This window comes from Dromiciops gliroides, chromosome 2 (assembly GCF_019393635.1).
Source record: "Dromiciops gliroides isolate mDroGli1 chromosome 2, mDroGli1.pri, whole genome shotgun sequence".
NCBI lineage: Eukaryota > Metazoa > Chordata > Mammalia > Microbiotheria > Microbiotheriidae > Dromiciops > Dromiciops gliroides.
Genome location: NC_057862.1, coordinates 267074436 through 267095794, shown reverse-complemented (window position 1 = coordinate 267095794; position 21359 = coordinate 267074436). Strand labels below are relative to the sequence as shown.

Below are 21359 nucleotides of genomic sequence, written 5' to 3'. Positions count from 1 at the left end.
TACTACTTGCTTCTTTTACAAACACGCCTAAGTCTTCCTTACTAAAGAGTACCCTGATAACTGTTATGCTATATTTCTACTCCCTTTCTCAGCTGAACTTTTTGAAATAGCCATCTGCAATAGGGGCCTCCACAGCTTCTCCCTTTGCAGTCTGGATTCCAAACTCATCACTTAACTGGAACTTCTTTCTCCAAAGTTGCAGGAGATCTCTTAATTGCCACATCTGATAGTCTTTTTATTAATCTTTCCTCTGAATTTTTGCGACATCATCTCATGCTTTTCTTCCTGACTATTTCTCAATCTCTTTTGCTGGATGATTATTCATATCATGCCCACTAATTGGTTGTATATCCCAAGGTTCTACTTTCTTACTCTTGCCATTCTCTTTCCTATCTTTGGTTCCCTGATGCTCAGGTCCAGAGCTGGGCTATTTTCCATATGTCTTTATATAATTTTCCTCAGACATAACAGTCTTACTTGTATTCTAGTATTCCATTATTTTACTATATCACACTGGCTAATCATTCCTCTATGGGTGGGACTTTTTTGCAAAGACATATAATGATACTATGGAAAACTTCTAATATTTTTTCCAGTTTTCACATTTCTCTACCTATCTGCTTCATTTGACACCATTTTATTCTCCAGATTGTTCTCTCTATTCTGGAATTTTGTGACCTTACTCTCTCCCAATTGTCTTCCTGCCTATCTGATCAATCCTTTTCAGTCTCCTTTGCTGTTTCATCATCCATATCCCGCTCCCCATCTGTGAGTGTTATCAGAGGTTTTTTCCTAGGCTTTTTTTTCTTCCCCCTATATACTCTTTTGGTAACCTCATCAGCTCCCATGGATTTAGTTATCATTTCTATGCATTTAATTCACATGCATTCCCTTGAACTTCGGTTGCACATTATCTTTTGCCATTTGAACATTTCAAACTTGTTGACCTGGAAACATCTCAACGTGCCCAAAACAAAACATATTATCTTTACTTCCAGACATCTTCTCTCTCCCTGCCGCCTTTTTCTTACTTTTCTTAAAGGTGCCACTATTATTCCAGTCCTCCCAGATTTGTAACCTTGACATTATTTCTTTTTTATTATTATTATTATTTTTTTTTTTTTAGTGAGGCAATTGGGGTTAAGTGACTTGCCCAGGGTCACACAGCTAGTAAGTGTTAAGTGTCTGAGGCTGGATTTGAACTCAGGTACTCCTGACTCCAGGACCGGTGCTCTATCCACTGCACCACCTAGCTGCCCCCTTGACATTATTTCCAACTTCTTATTCTCTTTCACTCTAACACACTCCTAACTTGGCACATTTTACTATTTCAACCTCTATAGTATATTTTGTGTCCTACCCCTAAGTACAGATCTGACCTCTCCTCTACTCATTCAACTCCTGTAGCTTCCTGTTACCTCTAGGATCAAATATAAACACCTCAGCTAAGAATCAGAAGTCAGAAAGGGATGCTCATCAATTGGGGAATGGCTAAACAAGTTGTAATATATGGTTGTAATGGAATATTATTGTGCTATAAGAAATGACAAGCAGGATGATTTCAGAAAGACCTAGAAAGACTTATATGAACTAATGTATAGTGAAATAAGCAGAATCAGGAGAATGTTGTGCACAATAACAGCAATATTGTTCAGTGAATGACTTAACTACTCTCAGCAATACAATGATCCAAGACAATCCCAGAGGACTAATGAGGAAGCATACTATCCACCTCCAAAGAAAGCACTGGTATTGATTGAACATAGACTGAAGCATGCTGTTTTTCACTTTCTTTCATTTTTTTTTTGTATTCAAGTCTTTTTATACAAAATGACTAATATGGTAATGATTTACATAATTGTACATGTATAGCCTGTATCTGATTGCTTACCACCTTAAGGAGGGGAAGAGGGATAGAATTTGGAATTCAACACTTTTTTTAAAATGTTACTAAAATGGGGCAGCTAGGTGGTGCAGTGGATAAAGCACCAGCCCTAGAATCAGAAGGACCTGAGTTCAAACCCAGACTCAGACACTTGGCTCTTACTAGCTGTGTGACCCTGGGCAAGTCACTTAACCCCAATTGCCTCACCAAAAAAAAAATTTTACTAAAATAAAAAATATATAAACACCTCTGTTTCCATTTAAAGTACTTCGTAATATGGCCCCACCCTATCCCTCCATTTTTATTGTAGATTACTCTCTACTCTCATATCACATGATGTCCCCAGACTGGATTTTTTCCTATTCCTCTATACATGAGATTCTGTCTCCTATTCCTATGCCTTTACATTGACCATTTTCTATGCCTGGAATGCTTTTCTTTTTTTATCGTTACTTAATAATCTATTTTATTTTGGTGTTTTTTTTTTCACTTGAGAAATACTGTGTAATCTAAAGGAAGAAAGAAATAAATTGATATCACACTGTCTTATTTTTAAGTGCATCATAGACTACTCAGTCTTTCATTATAAATCTGTCATGAACAAAAAATGAAGGGTCTGAGTAGTAAATTAGAAGGAATATGAGAGGTGTTATATTGTAGCTATATTTCCTACTGTGCCAAGGAACGCCTTGTGGAAGGATTTCAAAGCTAGTAAGGACCTTTGAAAGACAAGATATCAAAAGTAGTTTCCCCCCTATTTAAAGTGAACTCATTTGATGTTTGTGAGATAGCGACACTGGCTAACTTTCTATTTTTCTGTTCTTTCTTTAATAATAATGCTGGAATGCTCTTCTTACTCACCCCCATGTCATATAATTCTTTTCCTTGAAGATGCAGCTCAAGTACTACCTTCTACATGTAATTTTTCCTGATCCCCTCAAATTCTAGTACCCTCCTTCTCAAGCTATCTTCTGTTTGACTACTTTGTATTTACTAATATTTATTCTATGTGTTCGTTTATTTGTACTTGTTTACCCATTAAAATGTAATCTCCTTGCCTTGGGATTATTTCATTCATTTTATTTGTGTATCCAGTGCCTGATATATAGTAAAGGTACTTATTCCTTGTTTGTTTATTGATAAGTATGTACCACCAGTGTTCTACAGAAAGATTCAATGCTTTTGCAGTTTTACCAGTAATAAATACATTTACACATATTCATACTACAGTTTTACCAGTATGGATTTTTGTTGTTTCTAATTATTTTTTCCAACTTGGTGGATATGATAGGGTAATCAAAATATGAGAGTTTCAGCAAAATTCATTTTAGAAGAAGAAAAAGAACATCTCTCTGCATCTAAACTGCCCAGTGACCAGGAAGAAGTCCCAGAGTCAATGATAATTGATAGAGTTGTAGAGATAATTCTCCTTTTCTGTTGTATTATTTTGTAGAAAGAGAGATAAGTGTTATTAAAATCATTTGTAATGTATGCACAATCCTAAAATAAGTCAGAAATTAAATTTTCCCTTCCTGGAAAGTTTATTGGCATGTAAACTTAGGTGGCCTCAGATTCAGGAAACTCTGAGATAGTCACTTATCAATTAACTCTTTAAGACAGTAAGTTAGAAGTTACTGATCTATATTAGGAGAGGAATTTCCTTTCTTGTGAGTTTTCAAGAACAGCGGGGGGCTGGGGGGGGAGATGGAATACAAGCAGAAAGTCAGTTCCTCTGTGATAAGGGCATAATCTCAGAAGTCCATTGCTTTCAAAATAGGATTTGGGGAGAAAAAAACAACAGCACCTTACCCTAATTAAATATTACAGAAGTTGTGAGGGAAAGTTTTATTACCACAGAGATTAATGAAGCATTTGTACACGTAAATATTTTTTGCACTTTTCCATGAATGAAAGTAGAGTTCTGCCAACTATGAAGTGTTTCCTCTACTAACTTCATATATGAAAATTTTAAAAACGCTTATTAGTTAGACCAGCCCTCCATTATGACTACATTAAGAGCTTCCTCTCCTGTCACACCATGGCATGGAGTTGACTTTGAAATCTTGAAGGCTATGCCAGTATAATTCAAGGTCTGGCAGATCTACCATAAAAATCTTCAAGTATAAGAGTCAGACTATATATGTTAGCTCAGCTAAGTTCAGATGGGCTGGTTGCTGGGTGAATTTTTTTATATAGGAACTCTTGAAAACCATGTAGAAAGACAACTCAAATAGAAACAGAGAAAACGACAAAATAACATTTTCTTTGCTGTATTTTTACTTATTTTGCTAAACATTTTCTAATTACATTTTTTTTGTGGGGCAATGAGGGTTAAATGACTTGCCCAGGGTCACACAGCTAGTAAGTGTCAAGTGTCTGACGATGGATTTGAACTCAGGTCTTCCTGAATCCAGGGCCAGTGCTTTATCCACTGTGCCACCTAGCTGCCCCCCAATTAAATTTTTTTTTTTTTGGTGAGGCAATTGCCCAGGGTCACACAGCTAGTAAGTGTCTGAAGTCGGATTTGAACTCAGGTACTCCTGAATCCAGGGCCGGTGCTTATCCACTGCGCCATCTAGCTGCCCCCCCCCATTACATTTTAATCTGGTTCAAGCACACTGGGGAGTTTGACATTTTCCATATGAAGAAGTGGACAAAATCATAGATCCTTGGGGGCAGCTAGGTGGCGCAGTGGATAAAGCACTGGCCCTGGATTCAGGAGTACCTGAGTTCAAATCCGGCCTCAGACATTTGACACTTACTAGTTGTGTGACCTTGGGCAAGTCACTTAACCCCCATTGCCCCACAAAAAAGAAAAAAACAAAACAAAACAAAAATCATAGATCCTCAACATATGGATGGTGAAAAGGAATAGTATATCTAAGAATTTAATCTTTCAAGTTTTTTTTTAAATCTACTTTTCAGAAATAATATACAATTTTCCCCCCTCATTTTTATGCTCCCAAACCTTAAGTAGCCTAAACCAAAACCAAAACCAAAACCAATAGGTTTTTGCATGATATCAGTGTTTTCAAAAACTCAAAAAGTAACTCAATTTAGATGTATTACTTTTAACACTGTGGTTTTTTAACTACAGCCTTTTTTAAAACTTTTTTGTTGTATATTTTAAGCTTCTTCAATATCCTTGAAGGCAAGGATGATTTCATTTTTGTCTTTGTATTTTCATTATAGCACCTTGCACATAATAGGCATTTAGTAAATATTTGAATTGAAATTGGAATTAAAGTTTCAGGGGGAAAAATTATAATTAGGGATACATATAAGAGTTTTCCTTCTGACAGTAAATAAAAACAATGTGGAATTATTACTGGAATATAGATAAAATTATTTTGAAAAGCTGTAATACTCCAGATAGCCTGATTATGATTTCTAAGTTTTATTATCTTCCTTTGCATTAAAGAATATCAGCTTTGATACCACAGTGTAAAGCATGATATCATTTTAATTGGCTTTATAATGGTATTTTGTTTTCTTTTTATTTTATTTATTTATTTTTTTTTTGGTGAGGTAATTGGGGTTAAGTGACTTGCCCAGGGTCACACAGCTAGTAAGAGCCAAGTGTCTGAGGCCGGATTTGAACTCGGGTCCTCCCAAATCCAGGGCCGGTGCTCTATCCACTGTGCCACCTAGTTGCCCCCTCTTTTTAATTTTTAAAATTGAATTTATGTTGGAGATAATTGTCATTAGTCTCATGTGTTTGGATGGCATTATGTTCTTGATGTTTGTTCGTTATTTTCTTATTACAAAGAAGATTAAAAACAAAAATTAAAATCAGTGTTAAAACTAACATAGGATTTCTTTCTTATTTCAAACAGCTAGTTAAAGGCCTTCAACAGGAGCTGAATCGATTATATTCACTTTTCTGTTCTCGGAATCCAGACTTTGAAGAAAAGGGGGGTAAAGTCTCAATAGTGTCACATTCTTTAGGATGTGTAATCACCTATGACATAATGACTGGCTGGAATCCTGTTCGACTTTATGAACAGCTGATGCAGAAGGAAAGTGAGCTACCTGATGAACGATGGATGAGCTATGAAGAACGGCATCTCCTGAATGAATTCTATCTAACTAAGCAGCGGTAAAGTAATAATAATAATAGCATTTCTTTAGAACCTGCTAAAGCACTCATTGAAGAGTAGCTATTCTCTTTGAGGAATTTTTTTCCAAAAATTACTCAACTTGAAATTGGCATTGTAAAGATAATTACAATTAAATTTTACGTATATAAAATATCAATTTCTTTATGTTTATAATAAATTCATTTGTCATCACCCTACTTTTTCTTCCTTGGTTTTTACCTTAATGTTTTACTGAGTTAGTTTCTAGTTTCTATGTAGGAACTTTAATGGCATAGGTTTTAAATTTGAAACCTTTTAATGAAAATATGAGTGTTTAAGGAGTGTTTAGAGTAGTACTTCTTAAACTTTTTCCACTAGTGACTTCATTTTGCCCCAAGAAATTTTTACACAACCCCAGATATATAGGTATATAAAATAGGTATACATAACCTTTTACTGTTGCCAATTTTTTTTGCTACCCTCACATTCGGTTATGCAACTTCATATGGAGTTGTGATGCATAGTTTAAGAAGCTAGAATTTAGAAACAATAAATTTTTAAGTTAAGAAATTATATAGAGTAGTAAGACCAAATCTTGTTCATGAATTATAAACAAATGTATCATATTACATTTGTGAAGGTTTTAAAATGTATGTCATATAAAATTTCATAGGTTGAAAGAAATAGAAGAAAGATTGCAAGGATTGAAGACATCAACTATAACACAAACACCTGCCTTAAAATTTAAGGTATGTAAAGAAATATAAAATTTGTATTGTTCATTTTAGTGTGGTTTTTTAAATATCATTTCACATGTAACAAAATTAGAGCTGAGAATATATAGTCAGTTCTACTTCAACTCAGTTATTTATGGCAAAGTCACTCATCTTGGGTTCTGTTAATGCTAATGCTTCGGGGTTATTTATGCCCACCATCATCATATGTTCTGAAGGACTACAAACTAATCTTTTTTTTTCATTCAATAAACATTTTTTAGAGTACCTCCTATATGCCATTGTGTTAGGTATATTGGGTGGAAAGGAATAAAAAAATTATAAGACACTGTTGTACCTGTATAGATTTACCTAAGGTAGATATAACTTCCCTCCACAAAGTCCTGCTATGGAACCCTCTGAATGTGGGGATAACCTTGGATTTTCCATATCCTGGAACTTCCCTCAACTTGACTTTATCCTTATTCCCCTTGCTAAGTTCTTTCTGAAACCTCCATCTTTGAGAGGGGCCTAGGCTGACCATCCTTCATTCCCCTCTTCGCTCTGCTTCTTACTCTGAACTTGATCACCATGTCTTTACAGGTGCTATTCTCCCTCTTCCTGTGCCTAGCACAGGAAGCAGGTTGCCTGCCTTAAATTTCTACAAAACTGAAAATGTTACAAGTATGAGCCAGGCAGTAAACCATCCACTTTCTGAGGACCACTTGAAATAAAGAAGGAAGGGGCAGAAGATCACATCGTTTTTAGATCATGTCTAATTTTTTTTTTTTGCGGGGCAATGGGGGTTAAGTGACTTGCCCGGGGTCACACAGCTAGTAAGTGTCAAGTGTCTGAGGCTAGATTTGAACTCAGGTATTCCTGAATCCAGGGCCAGTGCTTTATCCACTGCGCCGCCTAGCTGCCCCTAGATCATGTTTAAACGTGAATTCTGAATGTGATATCTGTGACCAGTAACCAACAAATGGACATACCACTGAAGGAACTGAATCTTAACAGTCTTGACATTCTCTCTTTAAATGAAGCCAGAACAAAACCAAAGAAACAAACAAAAAGAACTAGCAGCTAGAGATGATCCACAATTCATTCTCAGAGAGAGAAATAAAGGAGTTGGCAGAGTTGATTTTATTGTGTAATGCAGAAGTACTTGCCAAAAGGCCACTGTCAGATAATACAACAATATATCGATTGCAGAGAATGAAGAGGTTTTTGTTTTATGAAAAGTCTGATAATGACCTGCCAAATTTATCAACATAGACTTTAATAGTAGATAGCTTGAATACAAAAATGAGACATATTTTAGAGGATGTGGATCAACTAAAAAGAGAGACCCAAAACTTAGAGATTAATCAATTTCACATCTTTATGTGGTAAATACTTTTTTGAGAAGAGAAGCATTGGACATGACAAGCACTGACGGCTGAGCACTGGACAATGACAATGCTATTGCATTACCTAAAAAAATAAAATTTATACATATTAACTGATACTGATAGAATCATTCCTAAATTAGTTTTCTGTATGTAGTCAGACTACCAACTTGTTAGAACAAAAATAAAAATTAATACAAAGATAGAAGAATAAAAATGAGAAAAATATATCCCCTGGAACTGAAACAATTCAAACCTAACCTAATCAGAACAGTTGGTATATTCAAATGGATCTGTAACCTCATCAGTTTGGTAGTTCCAGGAATGAAGATTCAACCTTCATTCCTTCCCATCTTATGTGACTTTCTTCCTCCCCTAAATTTATTAGAGAAATTCTTCCCCAACATCCTGGAGGCCTTGTTACTTTCTCCTGATATTGTAAGGCTATCAGTGAAACACTCTACATATCAACCTACCATCCTATCTTCTGTGCCTATCATATTTTCCTGATTACATCTTTTACTCCTTTTCTTTAAAAATTCTTCATTGGTTCGATGGTATAGTCTGCTCACCCCACACACCCCCACATACCTCCCCATTGTTCTCTGTATGATACTTGTTTCCAGTTCCTCAGATACTATTTTGTTTCAGTGATAGAATGTTCATATTAAACTGATGGTTTCTGTGGTAAAAACCAATTTCAAAAAAGCTTGGTGGGAAAAGCCATATAAAGGCAGTTAAAGATGAAATGGAAGGAAAATAACAAACAACAAAAGCAGAAAAGATCTGAAAGATTTATATGATAAAGTTTTTTTATTATACAAGAAGAGTATAGCCATCTCACTTGGACTCAATATCCAAAAGTTATCAAAGATGAGAAAAACAGGCGGATTAGACCAAATATATGAGAGGCCTCTGGTGGAATTGACACCATAGTGAGGGCATTGAGGAATAGATTTACAAAGTATCTGAATGGAAGATATCAAAGAAATGTTGGAAAAAATCTTAGACTTTGTGAATACAGAAAAAAAAGAACCAAGAAAATAGCAGCAACTACTGACCTATTCTTCTATTTTCCCATCTTAATAATTTTCTATTAGTAGAAGTAGCCTTTTGCAAATTATATTCCACAGTGGACCATATCTTTACAATCCCATAATTGTCTAAAAGATCTAATGAAGACTGGATCCTGCTGTGCTTATTATTTATTTGTTCATTATAGAAAAGCATTTGATTCAGTGGAGCAAAATGTTGCCTAAAAACTTTCTTCCAACAAAGTATCTCCCATTCTACACCAAAATCATTTTAAATTATATAAAAACAAAGGCAGCCTCTTCTAGCTACCCAATGAGTATAAATATCAAGTGAGGGGCAGCTAGATGGCTCAGTGGATAAAGCACAGGCCCTGGATTCAGGAGTACCTGGGTTCAAATCTGGCCTCAGACACTTAACACTTACTAGCTGTGTGACCTTGGGCAAGTCATAACCCCAATTGCCTCACCACCACCAACAACAACAACAAAAATATCAAGTGAGGCATGTAGGAGATGTGTATTCACCTCAGGTAGATGTTTCCCGTTGTCATAGAGGAATTCCAGTGCATAAAATTGAAAAGGAATTTCCTGTTAATAAGGTCCACTAGACGGGGCAGCTAGGTGGAGGGGGCAGCTAGGTGGCACAGTGGATAGAGCACTGGCCCTGGAGTCAGGAGTACCTGAGTTCAAATCCGGCCTCAGACACTTAACACTTACTAGCTGTGTGACCCTGGGCAAGTCACTTAACCCCAATTGCCTCACTAAAAAAAAAAAATAAGGTCCACTAGATGCTCTTGTTTGCAGATAACATTTTACTTATTACATCAAGGTCCAAAACATTGCAGAACTTCCTTGACAAAATCTATAACCATGCAAAAGAATTTAACCATTCACATGGGAAAAAAACAAGTGGTTAAAGAAGACATGTTTTCCATCAGTTGGATGGACAGACATTTGTGTGTAAGAGGTGGGGCTTAAATCTAGTTCTCCCTAACTTCAAGTCTGTCTCTCTCTCCACTGTGTGACTACTCTTATTTTTTATGAGTTCATACACAGATACATGTACCATAAATGATTTATGTAACTAAATCAAATTGAACTAAATTTTACAAGTGTAGGAAAATTACAAGTAAAAGAAGAAAGACTAAACTATCCAAAAGAGAATACTATTCATCTCGGCTCTCTAAGTATATACCCCATTATTTCAAACTTGGGCTGTAATTTTTTCCCCAAAATCTGGTTTATAAAAACCTGAGAACAACTTAGAATTCTTGTTATTCTCCATGTCCTTTTTTTGGCAGGGGCAGGCAATGGGGGTTAAGCGACTTGCCCAGAGTCACACAGCTAGTAAGTGTCAAGTGTCTGAGGCCAGATTTGAACTCAGGTACTCCTGAATCCAGGGCCGGTGCTTTAACCACTGCGCCATCTAGCTGCCCCCTTCTCCATGTCCTTTTAAAGGAAAACAGTGCATCTTTATATTCAGCATAAAATAGCTTTAAGTAACACAAAGGCCCCAAAATCCTACAATAATTCTATACCAATGACACTTAGACCTAAGCATGAAATAGTATGTAATAGTATATAAGCCACTCATAGGAAAGTTATTTTACTATTCTAATGGAGTGACCATTTTTTCATAGCATTCTAGTAACTTAGGATTTAGAAATAGAAAGAGTCTTTGAGAGCACATTGTCAACTTCCTCAGTTTACATAGATGAAGAAGCTATGGTCAAGATTGGACAAGTCACTTAACCTAAATTTCACAAGTTATCAGTAGCAGAAGTATGGATTCAGACTCAGGTCCTCTTGATTCCAAACCCTTGTTCTTTTCATTACATCCAAACCCTTGTTCTTTCCATTACATCATGTTGCCACCCTCTACTCAACATCTTCTTGTCAATCAATGCTCAATCGTGGATGCCTCCTCATTCTTATTTGAGCATCACTATTACCATACACTCAGAAGCTTCCCTGGGGGTAAAATCTTTTTGATACCTGCATAGAAGCAGTCCCCCAGAAGCAGGTTTTTTCATGTACATAGGCTGACACAAAACCTCTCCACTGTAACTTGCTCTTATCTGCTCATTTATGGACATTTGCATGTAAGGGATAATATGCTCTTGACTAATGAGTTAGAATGGCCTATGCATCATGCCTGCTTCTTTTTTATCCTTTCAAGCCCTCCTTGGAATAAGGGAGGTATTCTTCCCCAAAAGTTATATATTATAGCTCCCCAAGGGCTAGTCATCCAACTGAGTTGGTCTTCAGCTCACTCTCCTGAAGCACATAGAAAAATCACCTGTACATGAAATTAGGAGCTCTCCCATCAACTTTATACTTGTTTGTGTAATAAATGATGTATAGCTTACATGTCATTATCACATGTTATTAATTTCTTACAATAATCCTGTGAGATAGAACAAGATCATTCTCATTTTACAGCTCTGGAAACTAGAATTCAGACAAGTTAAATAACAAGCTAAGTTCATATGACTAGTAAGTGGTAGAACTGGATAAAACCTATGTCTTTGGACTTATAGTCCAATTTGTTTTCTGCTGTGCTATCAAAAATTATATGTGAGGGGCAGCTAGGTGGCACAGGAGATAGAGCACTGACCCTGGAGTCAGGAGGACCTGAGTTCAAATCCGGCCTCTAACACTTTTGACACTTACTAGCTGTGTGACCCGGGGCAAGTCACTTAACCCCAATTGCCTTACCCCCCCCCCAAAAAAAAGTTAGATCTTTCAAAGGACTCCTGTGATATATCCTTTAATTTAAAAAGAATTTCTAATTTGATTTGGGGGGGGGTATATCAAGTTTTTTTGCAGAATTTGCTAAAAGGTATCTATGGTCATATGAAAAAATGCTCTAAATCACTATTGATTAGAGAGGTGCAAATTAAAATAACTCTGAGGTACCACCTGACACCTGTCAGATTGGCTGATATGACAAAAAAGGAAAATGTTAGGTGTGGGAGAAACTGTGGAAAATATGAAACACTAATGCATTGTTGGTGGAGCTGTGAACTGATCCAACCATTCTGGAGAGCAATTTGGAACTATGCCCAAAGGGCTGTGAGGCTATGCATACCCTTTGACCCAGCAATGCCACTATTAGGTCTTTTTCCCAAGGAGATCATGGTGGGGGGAAAAAGACCCATATGTACAAAAATATAACTGCTCTTTTTGTGGTGGCAAGGAATTTGAGATTGAGGGGATGCCCATCAATTGGGGAATGGCTGAACAAGTTGTGGTATATGAATGTAATGGAATACTATTGTGCTATAAGAAACAATGAGCAGACTGACTTCAGAGAAACTTGGAAGGACTTACGTGAACTGATGCTGAGTGAGATGAGCAGAACCAGGGAAACATTGTACATAGTATCAACAATATTGTGTGTTGATCAACTGTGATAGACTTGGCTCTTCTCAGCAATACTATGGTCCAGGATAGTTCCAAAGGACTCATGATGGAAAATGCTCTCCAAATCCAGTAAAAGAAAAAAAAAGAACTGTAAAATCTAGATGCAGAATGAACCATACTATCTCTATTTTTTTGTTGTTTTCTTTTTTGAGGTTTTTCCTTTTTTCTCTGATTCTTCTAGCACAGCATGACTAATGAAGAAATATGTTTAATGTGATTGTACATATATAACCTATATCAGGTTGCTTGCTGTCTTGGGAAGGGAGGGGAGGGAGGGAGAAAAAATTGAAACTAGAAATCTTACAAAAACAAATGTTGCAAACTATCTCTACATGTAACTGGAAAATAATAAAATACTTTTATGGAAAAAAAGAATTTGCTAAAAGATACATGTGTAATTTACTAAAAAGCATATACAGAAATAAACTTCATGAACTTCATACTTCTTTGCTATGAACATTAGCTGAGAAATCTTGTTCTCAGCAGCAGAAATCTCCATGCTAGTTATAGCTCCCAAAGAGGTTATAAACAGGAAGAAAGAAAGCACATTTGTGGTATCACAGACCTACAAAGTCGATGCCTATGCTTTGGCAAATGGCTAAATAAACTGTTGTGTATACATTTAATGGAATATTACTGTCTGGTTAAAAATGATGAATGAAGAATTCAGAGTAACATGGAAAAATTTTAATAAACTGACAAAGAATCAGTTAAGCAGGAATCTAAACAACAATATCACAACAATGGAAGTGAAAAGGAAAAAAAACAGGCAAAAAGAAACTGAATGCTATGTAATTTTAATAACCAAAATTAGGACATAGAAGAACTGAGAAAATGCATTGTTCTGTCTTCCATCCAGAAGTGATGAACCATGAGAGTGGAATATTACATATATTGTCTGGTTTAGTTGATGTGTAGGTTGTTTTTCCTGAAGTTTTTCCTCCCCTTTTTTATTCTTTGATTCAAGGCATGGCTTACTGGGTAGAAGAATGGGATATGGTATGCTTAAAAATTAAGATTAATGTGGAAACAATATATAGGGACAATTTTAATGAAAAACACTATAACAGAATCTCAATGTGGTGGGCTACTCAGATTCCACAATATACAGAAAGATTTTTTTTAACTCTTCTTTTGGAATACTACTCTTTAGTGTTAATGAAGAAAGCAATGAACATGGAATCAGAAGATATGGGTTAGAGTTCTAGCCCTGACACACACAAGCTTTATGTAAGTCAGTAAATCACAGAATTTGAGAGTTGGAAGGAATGTCAGCACCTCATCGATTCTGACCAGTCCACACAAAAGGAATCCTCATTATAAGATACCTGCTAGCCTTTGCTCAAAGATCTCCATGGAGTGAGAACTACCTCTCAAGTCAGGTCATCACACTTTTAAAAAACTTTAATTGTTAGAAATTTTTCCTGATATCAAGTCTAAATTTGACTCTTTGCAACTTCTAATTATTGCTCCAGGCATTCTGGCATTCTAGGGCCAAATAGATCAAGTCTAGCTCCTATTCCTCATGACAGACCTGAAGACAGCTATCAGGTCTCCTATCTTATCTTCTCCAGGGTAAACATGATTAGTCCCTTAAATCAATTCTCACATGTCATGGACTTAAAAGCCTTCACCATCCTGATTCTCTTCCTTTGGACACTTTCCAGTTTATCAGTATCCCTAATCCATGGTAGCAGAACTGAAACCATATTCCAAGATAAAGCACAAAGAAGGAAGAATACAGTGACAGTCAGTCTCCTATTCTGGAAGCTGTGCTTCTCTACTCCTTAATGCAGCTGAAGATTACATTAGCCTTTTTAGCTACTACCTCACATTGCTGGTTCATATTGAGCTTATAGTCCACTAAAACTTCCAGATCTTTTTAAGAATAATTGCTGTTGGGGGCAGCTAGGTGTCACAGTGGATAAAGCACCGGCCCTGGATTCAGGAAGACCTGAGTTCAAATCTGGCCTCAGACACTTGACAGTTACTAGCTGTGTGACCTGGGCAAGTCACTTAACCCTCATTGCCCTGCCAAAAAAAAAAAAAAAAAGAATAATTGCTGTTTAGGGGCAGCTAGGTGGCGTGGTGGACAAAGTACCAGCTTTGGATTCAGGAGGACCTGAGTTCAAATCTGGCCTCAGACACTTGACACTTACTAGCTGTGTGACTCTGGGCAAGTCACTTAACTTCCATTGCCCTACAAAAACAAAAACCAAACAAACAAAAAGAATAATTGCTGTTTGTATATGCCTACTCTTATACTTACAAAGTTAATTTTTTTGAGCCCAATTACAAGATGACTCTGTTATATTTCATTTTATTAGATTCAGGCCAATGCACTAGTCTGTCAGGATCATTTTGAATCCTGTTTCTGCTATGCAGTGTGTTAGCTATCTTTCCCAGCTTGGTATCATCTACAAGTTTATAGCATCTATGCCTTTATCTAAGTCACTGATAAGTAGTCCACTAGGCACCTCCAGCCACCGTGACATTGAGCGATTCACTCTGACCATCCAACCAGTTCTGAATCCATTTGATTGTATTATTATCTAATCCATATTATCTGGTATGAAATAGTATGAAATATCAGAAAGTTTGTGAAAAACTAGGCCCTCGTAGTTTTCCTCATCTCTATTAAAAAATGTCTGGCATGATCTGGCTTAATGAAGTCATGCCCTGGCTCTTTATAATCACTGCTTTTCTTTCTAGGTATTTAACAACTATGTCTTATAATGTTTCATTCTAGAAATTTTCTGGAAAATTCTCTTCTTTTTTTGAAAATTAAGACACTGCCCTTTCCTAATCTTATAGTATTTTCAGTTTTCAGTAATATTACTGATATCATTGATAGTAGCTCAGCAGTTTTATCTGCTAGATTGGCTTTTTTTTCCAACAACCCAAGGATATAGTTCATCTGGACCTTATGACTTGAATTTATGAAAGAAAGCTTGCTTTATCTTGGGTATCAACTCCCTTTTAAGTCATTTTTGATCTGTCATTTCATTGTAAAGATCATTCTCTGTTGCAGAGAAAACAAAATTATATTTGAGGGACATTTTCAATTATCAAGTTATCATGTTCCTATTTACCCCAATAAAGGTATTTTTCCTTCCTTGATCTTCTCTTAATATAATACTTTTTTTAAATTTAAAAATAAAATTTTTTTGTTGCCCTTAGCATTTCTGGACAGCCTCAGCTTATTCTTTTTTTTTTTTTTAGTGAGGCAATTGGGGTTAAGTGACTTGCCCAGGGTCACACAGCTAGTAAGTGTTAAGTGTCTGAGGTCAGATTTGAACTCAGGTACTCCTTACTCCAGGGCCAGTGCTCTATCCACTGCGCCACCTAGCTGCCCCAGCCTCAGCTTATTCCGCACTTTACTATTCTTCACACATTTTTTATAGAACCATACATACTAGGCCATTACTTGCCCATACTTCCATTTTTTTTTTATCTCAGTTTTGAAAACTCAGTGAGTTCCCAGTGCATCCATATTGGTCTTTTCAAATAAATCCTATTTTTCCTCCTCATTGAAACTTTCCCATTGTGTCTTCAGATGTTCATTCTTGAGCTCCCATCACTCCTGGGTTGATTTTACCCTGAAGCATTTTAGTGTACCTATATTTCTTCTCAGCTTTTTGAAGTCAGCTTTAGCAAAATCTCAGTTGCAAATCAGAGTACCCAAATTTCTTCTCCATTTCTGTCTCAAACTCAAGGATGGAACAGTTCCATCCCTCAAACTTTCCATCTTCTTCACTATTTAGCAAAAAGTTCCTTCCTATTAGTAGGAATCAGATCCAAAATACAATTTCCCCTTACTAATTTCTCTTCCTTTGGAAGGATGAAGTATCACTCCCAGATAAATTACTAGCTGCTTTGGTTTGGCAGAAACTCCCAAATACCTGGATAATTGCAGTCCTCCATCATGTACCTCTGTGCTAGGCTTAAAGGTTTTTTCCTAAAATTCTTAGATATCTCCTCTTTCAGTCCACATGCTCTACAGTATATTACAATGGCAGAGTCATTTCTGTTTCTCCTTCCTTTTGCCTTCTTTAAAATATTCTTGTCATATTTCAGAATTTTCTTGTGTGAGTATATCTTTTTTGTTTGGTTTGGTGTTTTTTTTAGTGAGGCAATTGGGTTTAAGTGACTTGCCCAGGGTCACACAGCTAGTAAGTGTTAAGTGTCTGAGGCCAGATTTGAACTCAGGTACTCCTGACTCCAGGGCCAGTGCTCTATCTACTGCACCACCTAGCTGCCCCGAGTATATCTTTTTAATATACAATACTATCTTCTTTTTCCCCATGCACACTTCTCTTTTGCTTATCCTGTTTGTTTTAAATAAGGTACACCCAACTAGAGCCATAATCCAGTCATAGATTTCATTCCACCAAGTCTCAGTGATACTTATGCAGTGAAATTTACCTTCTCCAATTCCTCGTTCATTGCCTAAACTCTGTACATTTCCATTTCAACATTTGATGCAATGGGTTTCTCTCCTTGTATTTCTTTGTGCCATGACTACTTTCTTATTCCTTCTTTCTGTCTAATCCATGGAATCTAACTTGGGGGTTAGACATAAGCAATCACTCATCCTTTTTAGTTTAAAACTTTTAAAATTAGATTTGCAAGATACCTAGCAAATATTTCCAGTGTATTCCATCTCTGACTAGAAATCTGTCAGTACTGTATTATGAGAAATGATCCAAAACCCATTCTCAAATACTTCCCAAATCAATTTTTCTCTTATGTAGCCTTTGTTGTTGTTGTTTGTCCTTCATTCTCAAAGAGGACCATAACATCAGGATGGTGTCATGACTTACAGTGAATTGGATTTAAGTGAGGGAGGGCAGTACAAGGTCACCAACCTCACTTTCTCACCCAGAGCCATTTAAGTCCAGTGGCAAGATATACATCAGGACAATTGGAGATGGCTCCGGATGTTTTAAGGCAATTGGGGTTAAGTGACTTGCCCAGGATCACACAGTTAGTAAGTGTCTGAGGTAACATTTGAACTCAGGTCCTCCCAACTTCAGGGCCAGTGCTTTATCCACTGTGCCACCTAGCTGCCCCTTGTAGCCTTTACTTTCAAAAAGCAACCAACAGTGAAGAAAACACAACATGTACCCTCGGGATTTTTACTTTCTTGTCTAAGGATTATGATTCTTGGTTTTCTTCTGGAAATGTCATTTGTGCCCATGGAAATCACTAAAAATGGGTAGTTGTCATCCATTTGGAAATTTCTCTATAATGTCTTAGGTGATTGTTGTCAAGTCATTTTTTAGTTGTGTCTTACCCTTTGTGACCCCATTTAGGGTTTTCTTGGCAAAGATATTGAAGTGGTTTGTCATTTCCTTTTCCAGCTCATTTTACAGATGAGGAAATTTGAGGCAGACAGGATGAAGTGACTTGCCCAGGGTCATCCAGTTACGAAGTGTCTAGATCCGAATTTGAACTCAGGTCTTTCTGACTCCAGACTCGGCACTCTATCTACTATACCACTTGGCTACCTATATCTTATTACATGCCCCCAAAGACAACAGAACTCTATTGTTTGGGGGTTAAGGTCCTGCAATCAGGAAACTTTAAGTTCAAATCCCATCTCAGACACTTAATTACAAGTTATGTGACCCTGGGTAAGTCTTTTTTTTGGCGGGCGCAGGGGGGGGGGTGCAGGGAGGAAACAATGAGGGTTAAGTGACTTGCCCCCAGGGTCACACAGCTAGTAAGTGTCAAGTGTCTGAGGGTGGATTTGAGCTCAAGTCCTCCTGAATCCGGGCTTGTGCTTTATCCACTGTGCCACCTAGCTGTCCCCAGACAAATCATTTAACCTCTGTCGTAATTGCTTCATCTGTAAAGTGGGAATAATAATTGCACCTACCCCCCAGGGTTGTTGTGACTATCAAATAATACTATATAACACTTTGCAAACTTTAAAGTACTGTAACTATTATTATTTTGTCATTGTTATTCTCTCTGTATCCCTGAGCAGGGAATCATGAATTACTACTACTACTACATTTCTCCTCTGTTCTGAACCTTACTAGATGATCTCTCCCTGGATAACTGTATCATGTTTGAAAGACAAGTGACTTCCCCCTCAGAGCATCCCATTTCCTCTTAATGAAGAACTTCAAATTTATTTTTTTTTTCAATTATCAAGCATTTTTTCCTTCCTCCCTTAAAAGAAATTGTGTGTGGGCAATCCATTAGAAGAGTGGAGTAGCCCTCATAGTCAATAAAAGGGTGAGAAAAGCAGTGATTAGGATATGATCTCAAAAATGACAGAATGGTAGCTATTCAAATCCACAGAAAACCATTCAACATCACAATAATACATGTCTATTCACTAACCACTGATGTAAAATAGGCCAAAGCTGATAAATTCTATGAAGACCTAGGACATACAGAAAAAAACACCAAAAAGCAATGTCACGTTCATCATAGGGAACTGGAATGTGAAAGAAGGAAATCGAAAGATAATTGGAATAACAGGCAAGTTTGGCCTTGAAGTATAAGGTGAAACAGGGCAGAGACTAAGAGTTTTGTCAAGAGAACTTGCTGGTCATAGCAGACACTCTTCTTCAACAACCTAAAAAAATTACTCTACACATGGACATCTCCAGATAATCAGTATAGAAATCGGATTGATAATATACTTTTCAGGCAAAGGTGAAGCTCTATACTGTCAGTTAAAGCAAAACCTGGAACTGTCTGTGGCTTAGATCATTGAAGAAAGTAGGGAAAACCATCAAACCGTATAGGTATGACCTAAGTAACATCCCTTATATGAAGTAAAAGTGATGAATGGAGGCAGCTAGGTGGCGCAGTGGATAGAGCACCGGCCCTGGAGTCAGGAGGACCTGAGTTCAAATCCGGCCTCAGACACTTGACACTTACTAACTGTGTGACCCTGGGCAAGTCACTTAACCCCAATTGCCTCACCAAAAAAAAAAAGATGAATAGATTTAAGAGATTAGATGTGGTAGATATAGAGCCTAAAGAACTATAGATAAAATACTTTTAAGATTGGGGGAGGGGTAGAACTATGGACAAAAGTTTGCATTGTTATATAGGAGGCAATAACAAAAAGCGTGCCAAAGAAAAAGAAGAGCAAGAAATCAAAATTATTGTCTGTTGAGACTTTACAAATAGCTGAGGAAAGAAGGAAAGCAAAAAGGAAAGATATAGCCAACTGAATGCGGAATTCCAGAGAATAGCAAGGAGGGAGGTTTTCTTAAATGAGCAATGCAGAGAAATAGAAGAAAACAATACAAGAGATCTCCTCAAGAAAGTTAGAGCTATTAAATATCAGAGATGAACTGATGCGGAGCATAATACTTCCTACCAGAAAACAGCATGTTTAAAATGCACATGAATATCTTACCCAGTGCCATTAATTGATTTCACAAAAATACAACTTCAGTTGAACCATTGTTGCTGGGGGCAGTTGGACTACTAAGACTGTATATGAGGAGGGCAGAATTGTTTGGTGGCATCAGAGGGTTCCTTGACATTTTCTTCTGCCAGGCAGCAGAATTGAGAGAAGGGAAACCAGGGGGAAGGAGAAGTCTGGCTCAGATCAAAGCATTTAATAACATTCAGGAAGGAAACATGCAGTGAAGAACTAACACAATCATCTGTATCCTGATTTAAAATCTATTTTGGTAAGAAATTTTAGATCCTTGGGTAACATTTCTCAGTATCATTTATGTTAAGTGCTTTACATTTCCCTTTGCCACTTAATAGTCTAAAAGAACACAGGCGTTTTCTTAGTACTATTATTGAGATGGGGGGATCTCTAGAAATTGGCTGAAGGATGTCCTACCAAGACTTACTTTAGGGGAAAATTTGGTTATAATTTATTAACGGTATTTTTGTTCATTGAAACTGGTTAGAGCAGCTTCATATATAGACTGTGTTTTAGTCTTGAAGGTGGCTTTTAAAAAATAATATACTAAAAAAATAAAAATAAAAAATATATACTTATCAATTTTTTTTTTTAGTGAGGCAACTGGGGTTAAGTGACTTGCCCAGGGTCACACAGCTAGTAAGTGTTAAGTGTCTGAAGCCAGATTTGAACTCAGGGACTCCTGACTCCAGGGCCGCTGCTCTACCCACTGCGCCACCTAGCTGCCCTCGTTTCTTAATAGTATTTTTTTCCAAGTTACACGTAAGGGTAGTTTTCAACTTTTTTTAATTTTTCAACATTAGTTTTTATAAGATTTTGAGTTCCAAATTTTTCTCCCTTCTCTCTCCCCTCCCCAAGACAGAAAGCAATCTGATATAGGCTATGTATAGACAGTCACATTAAACATATTTCTACATTAGTCATGTCGTGAAAGAAGAATCAGAACAAGACGGAAAAACCTAAAAAAAAAGTAGAAATAGTATGTTTCAGTCTGCAGTCAGATCCCACAGTTCTTTTGTCTGGATGTGGAGGCCATTTTCCATCATGAATCCTTTGGAATTGTCTTGGATCACTGTATTGCTGAGAAGAGCTAAGTCTCTCACAGCTGATCATCACACAGTGTTGTTGTTACTGTGTACAGTGTTCTCCTGCTTCTGCTCATTTCGCTCAGCATCAGTCACTTAAGCCTTTCCAGTTCTTCATTTACTCTTTATTCATTTCTATGAGCCCTTGTACAACTCTTTGCTATTGAGTCTTCTGTTCCTAGGTCAGCTCAGTTGAACCTCTTCAAACAAAAGTCTTGATGCTGGTATGGCCAGTGTCTATAAGAATTATTGAGGTGGGCCAGCCAAGATCGAGGCATAGTTTTAGAGACAGAGGGCATAGGAATGAGGTAATACAGTGGGTTGGGAGTGTAGCAATA

At 36.9% G+C, this 21359-nt stretch overlaps 1 protein-coding gene across 4 annotated transcripts in view; it reads left to right on the top strand.

Annotated features, from left to right (window-relative positions):
- Positions 1–21359, top strand: part of DDHD1 (DDHD domain containing 1) — a 146218-nt gene that overhangs the window by 98211 nt on the left and 26648 nt on the right. For all 4 annotated transcript variants that reach the window (XM_043983522.1, XM_043983520.1, XM_043983519.1 and 1 more), the window contains 2 exons: positions 5722–5984; positions 6638–6713. In XM_043983522.1, coding sequence (XP_043839457.1) covers positions 5722–5984; positions 6638–6713 — 339 coding nt within the window. The remainder of the gene's footprint in view (positions 1–5721; positions 5985–6637; positions 6714–21359) is intronic.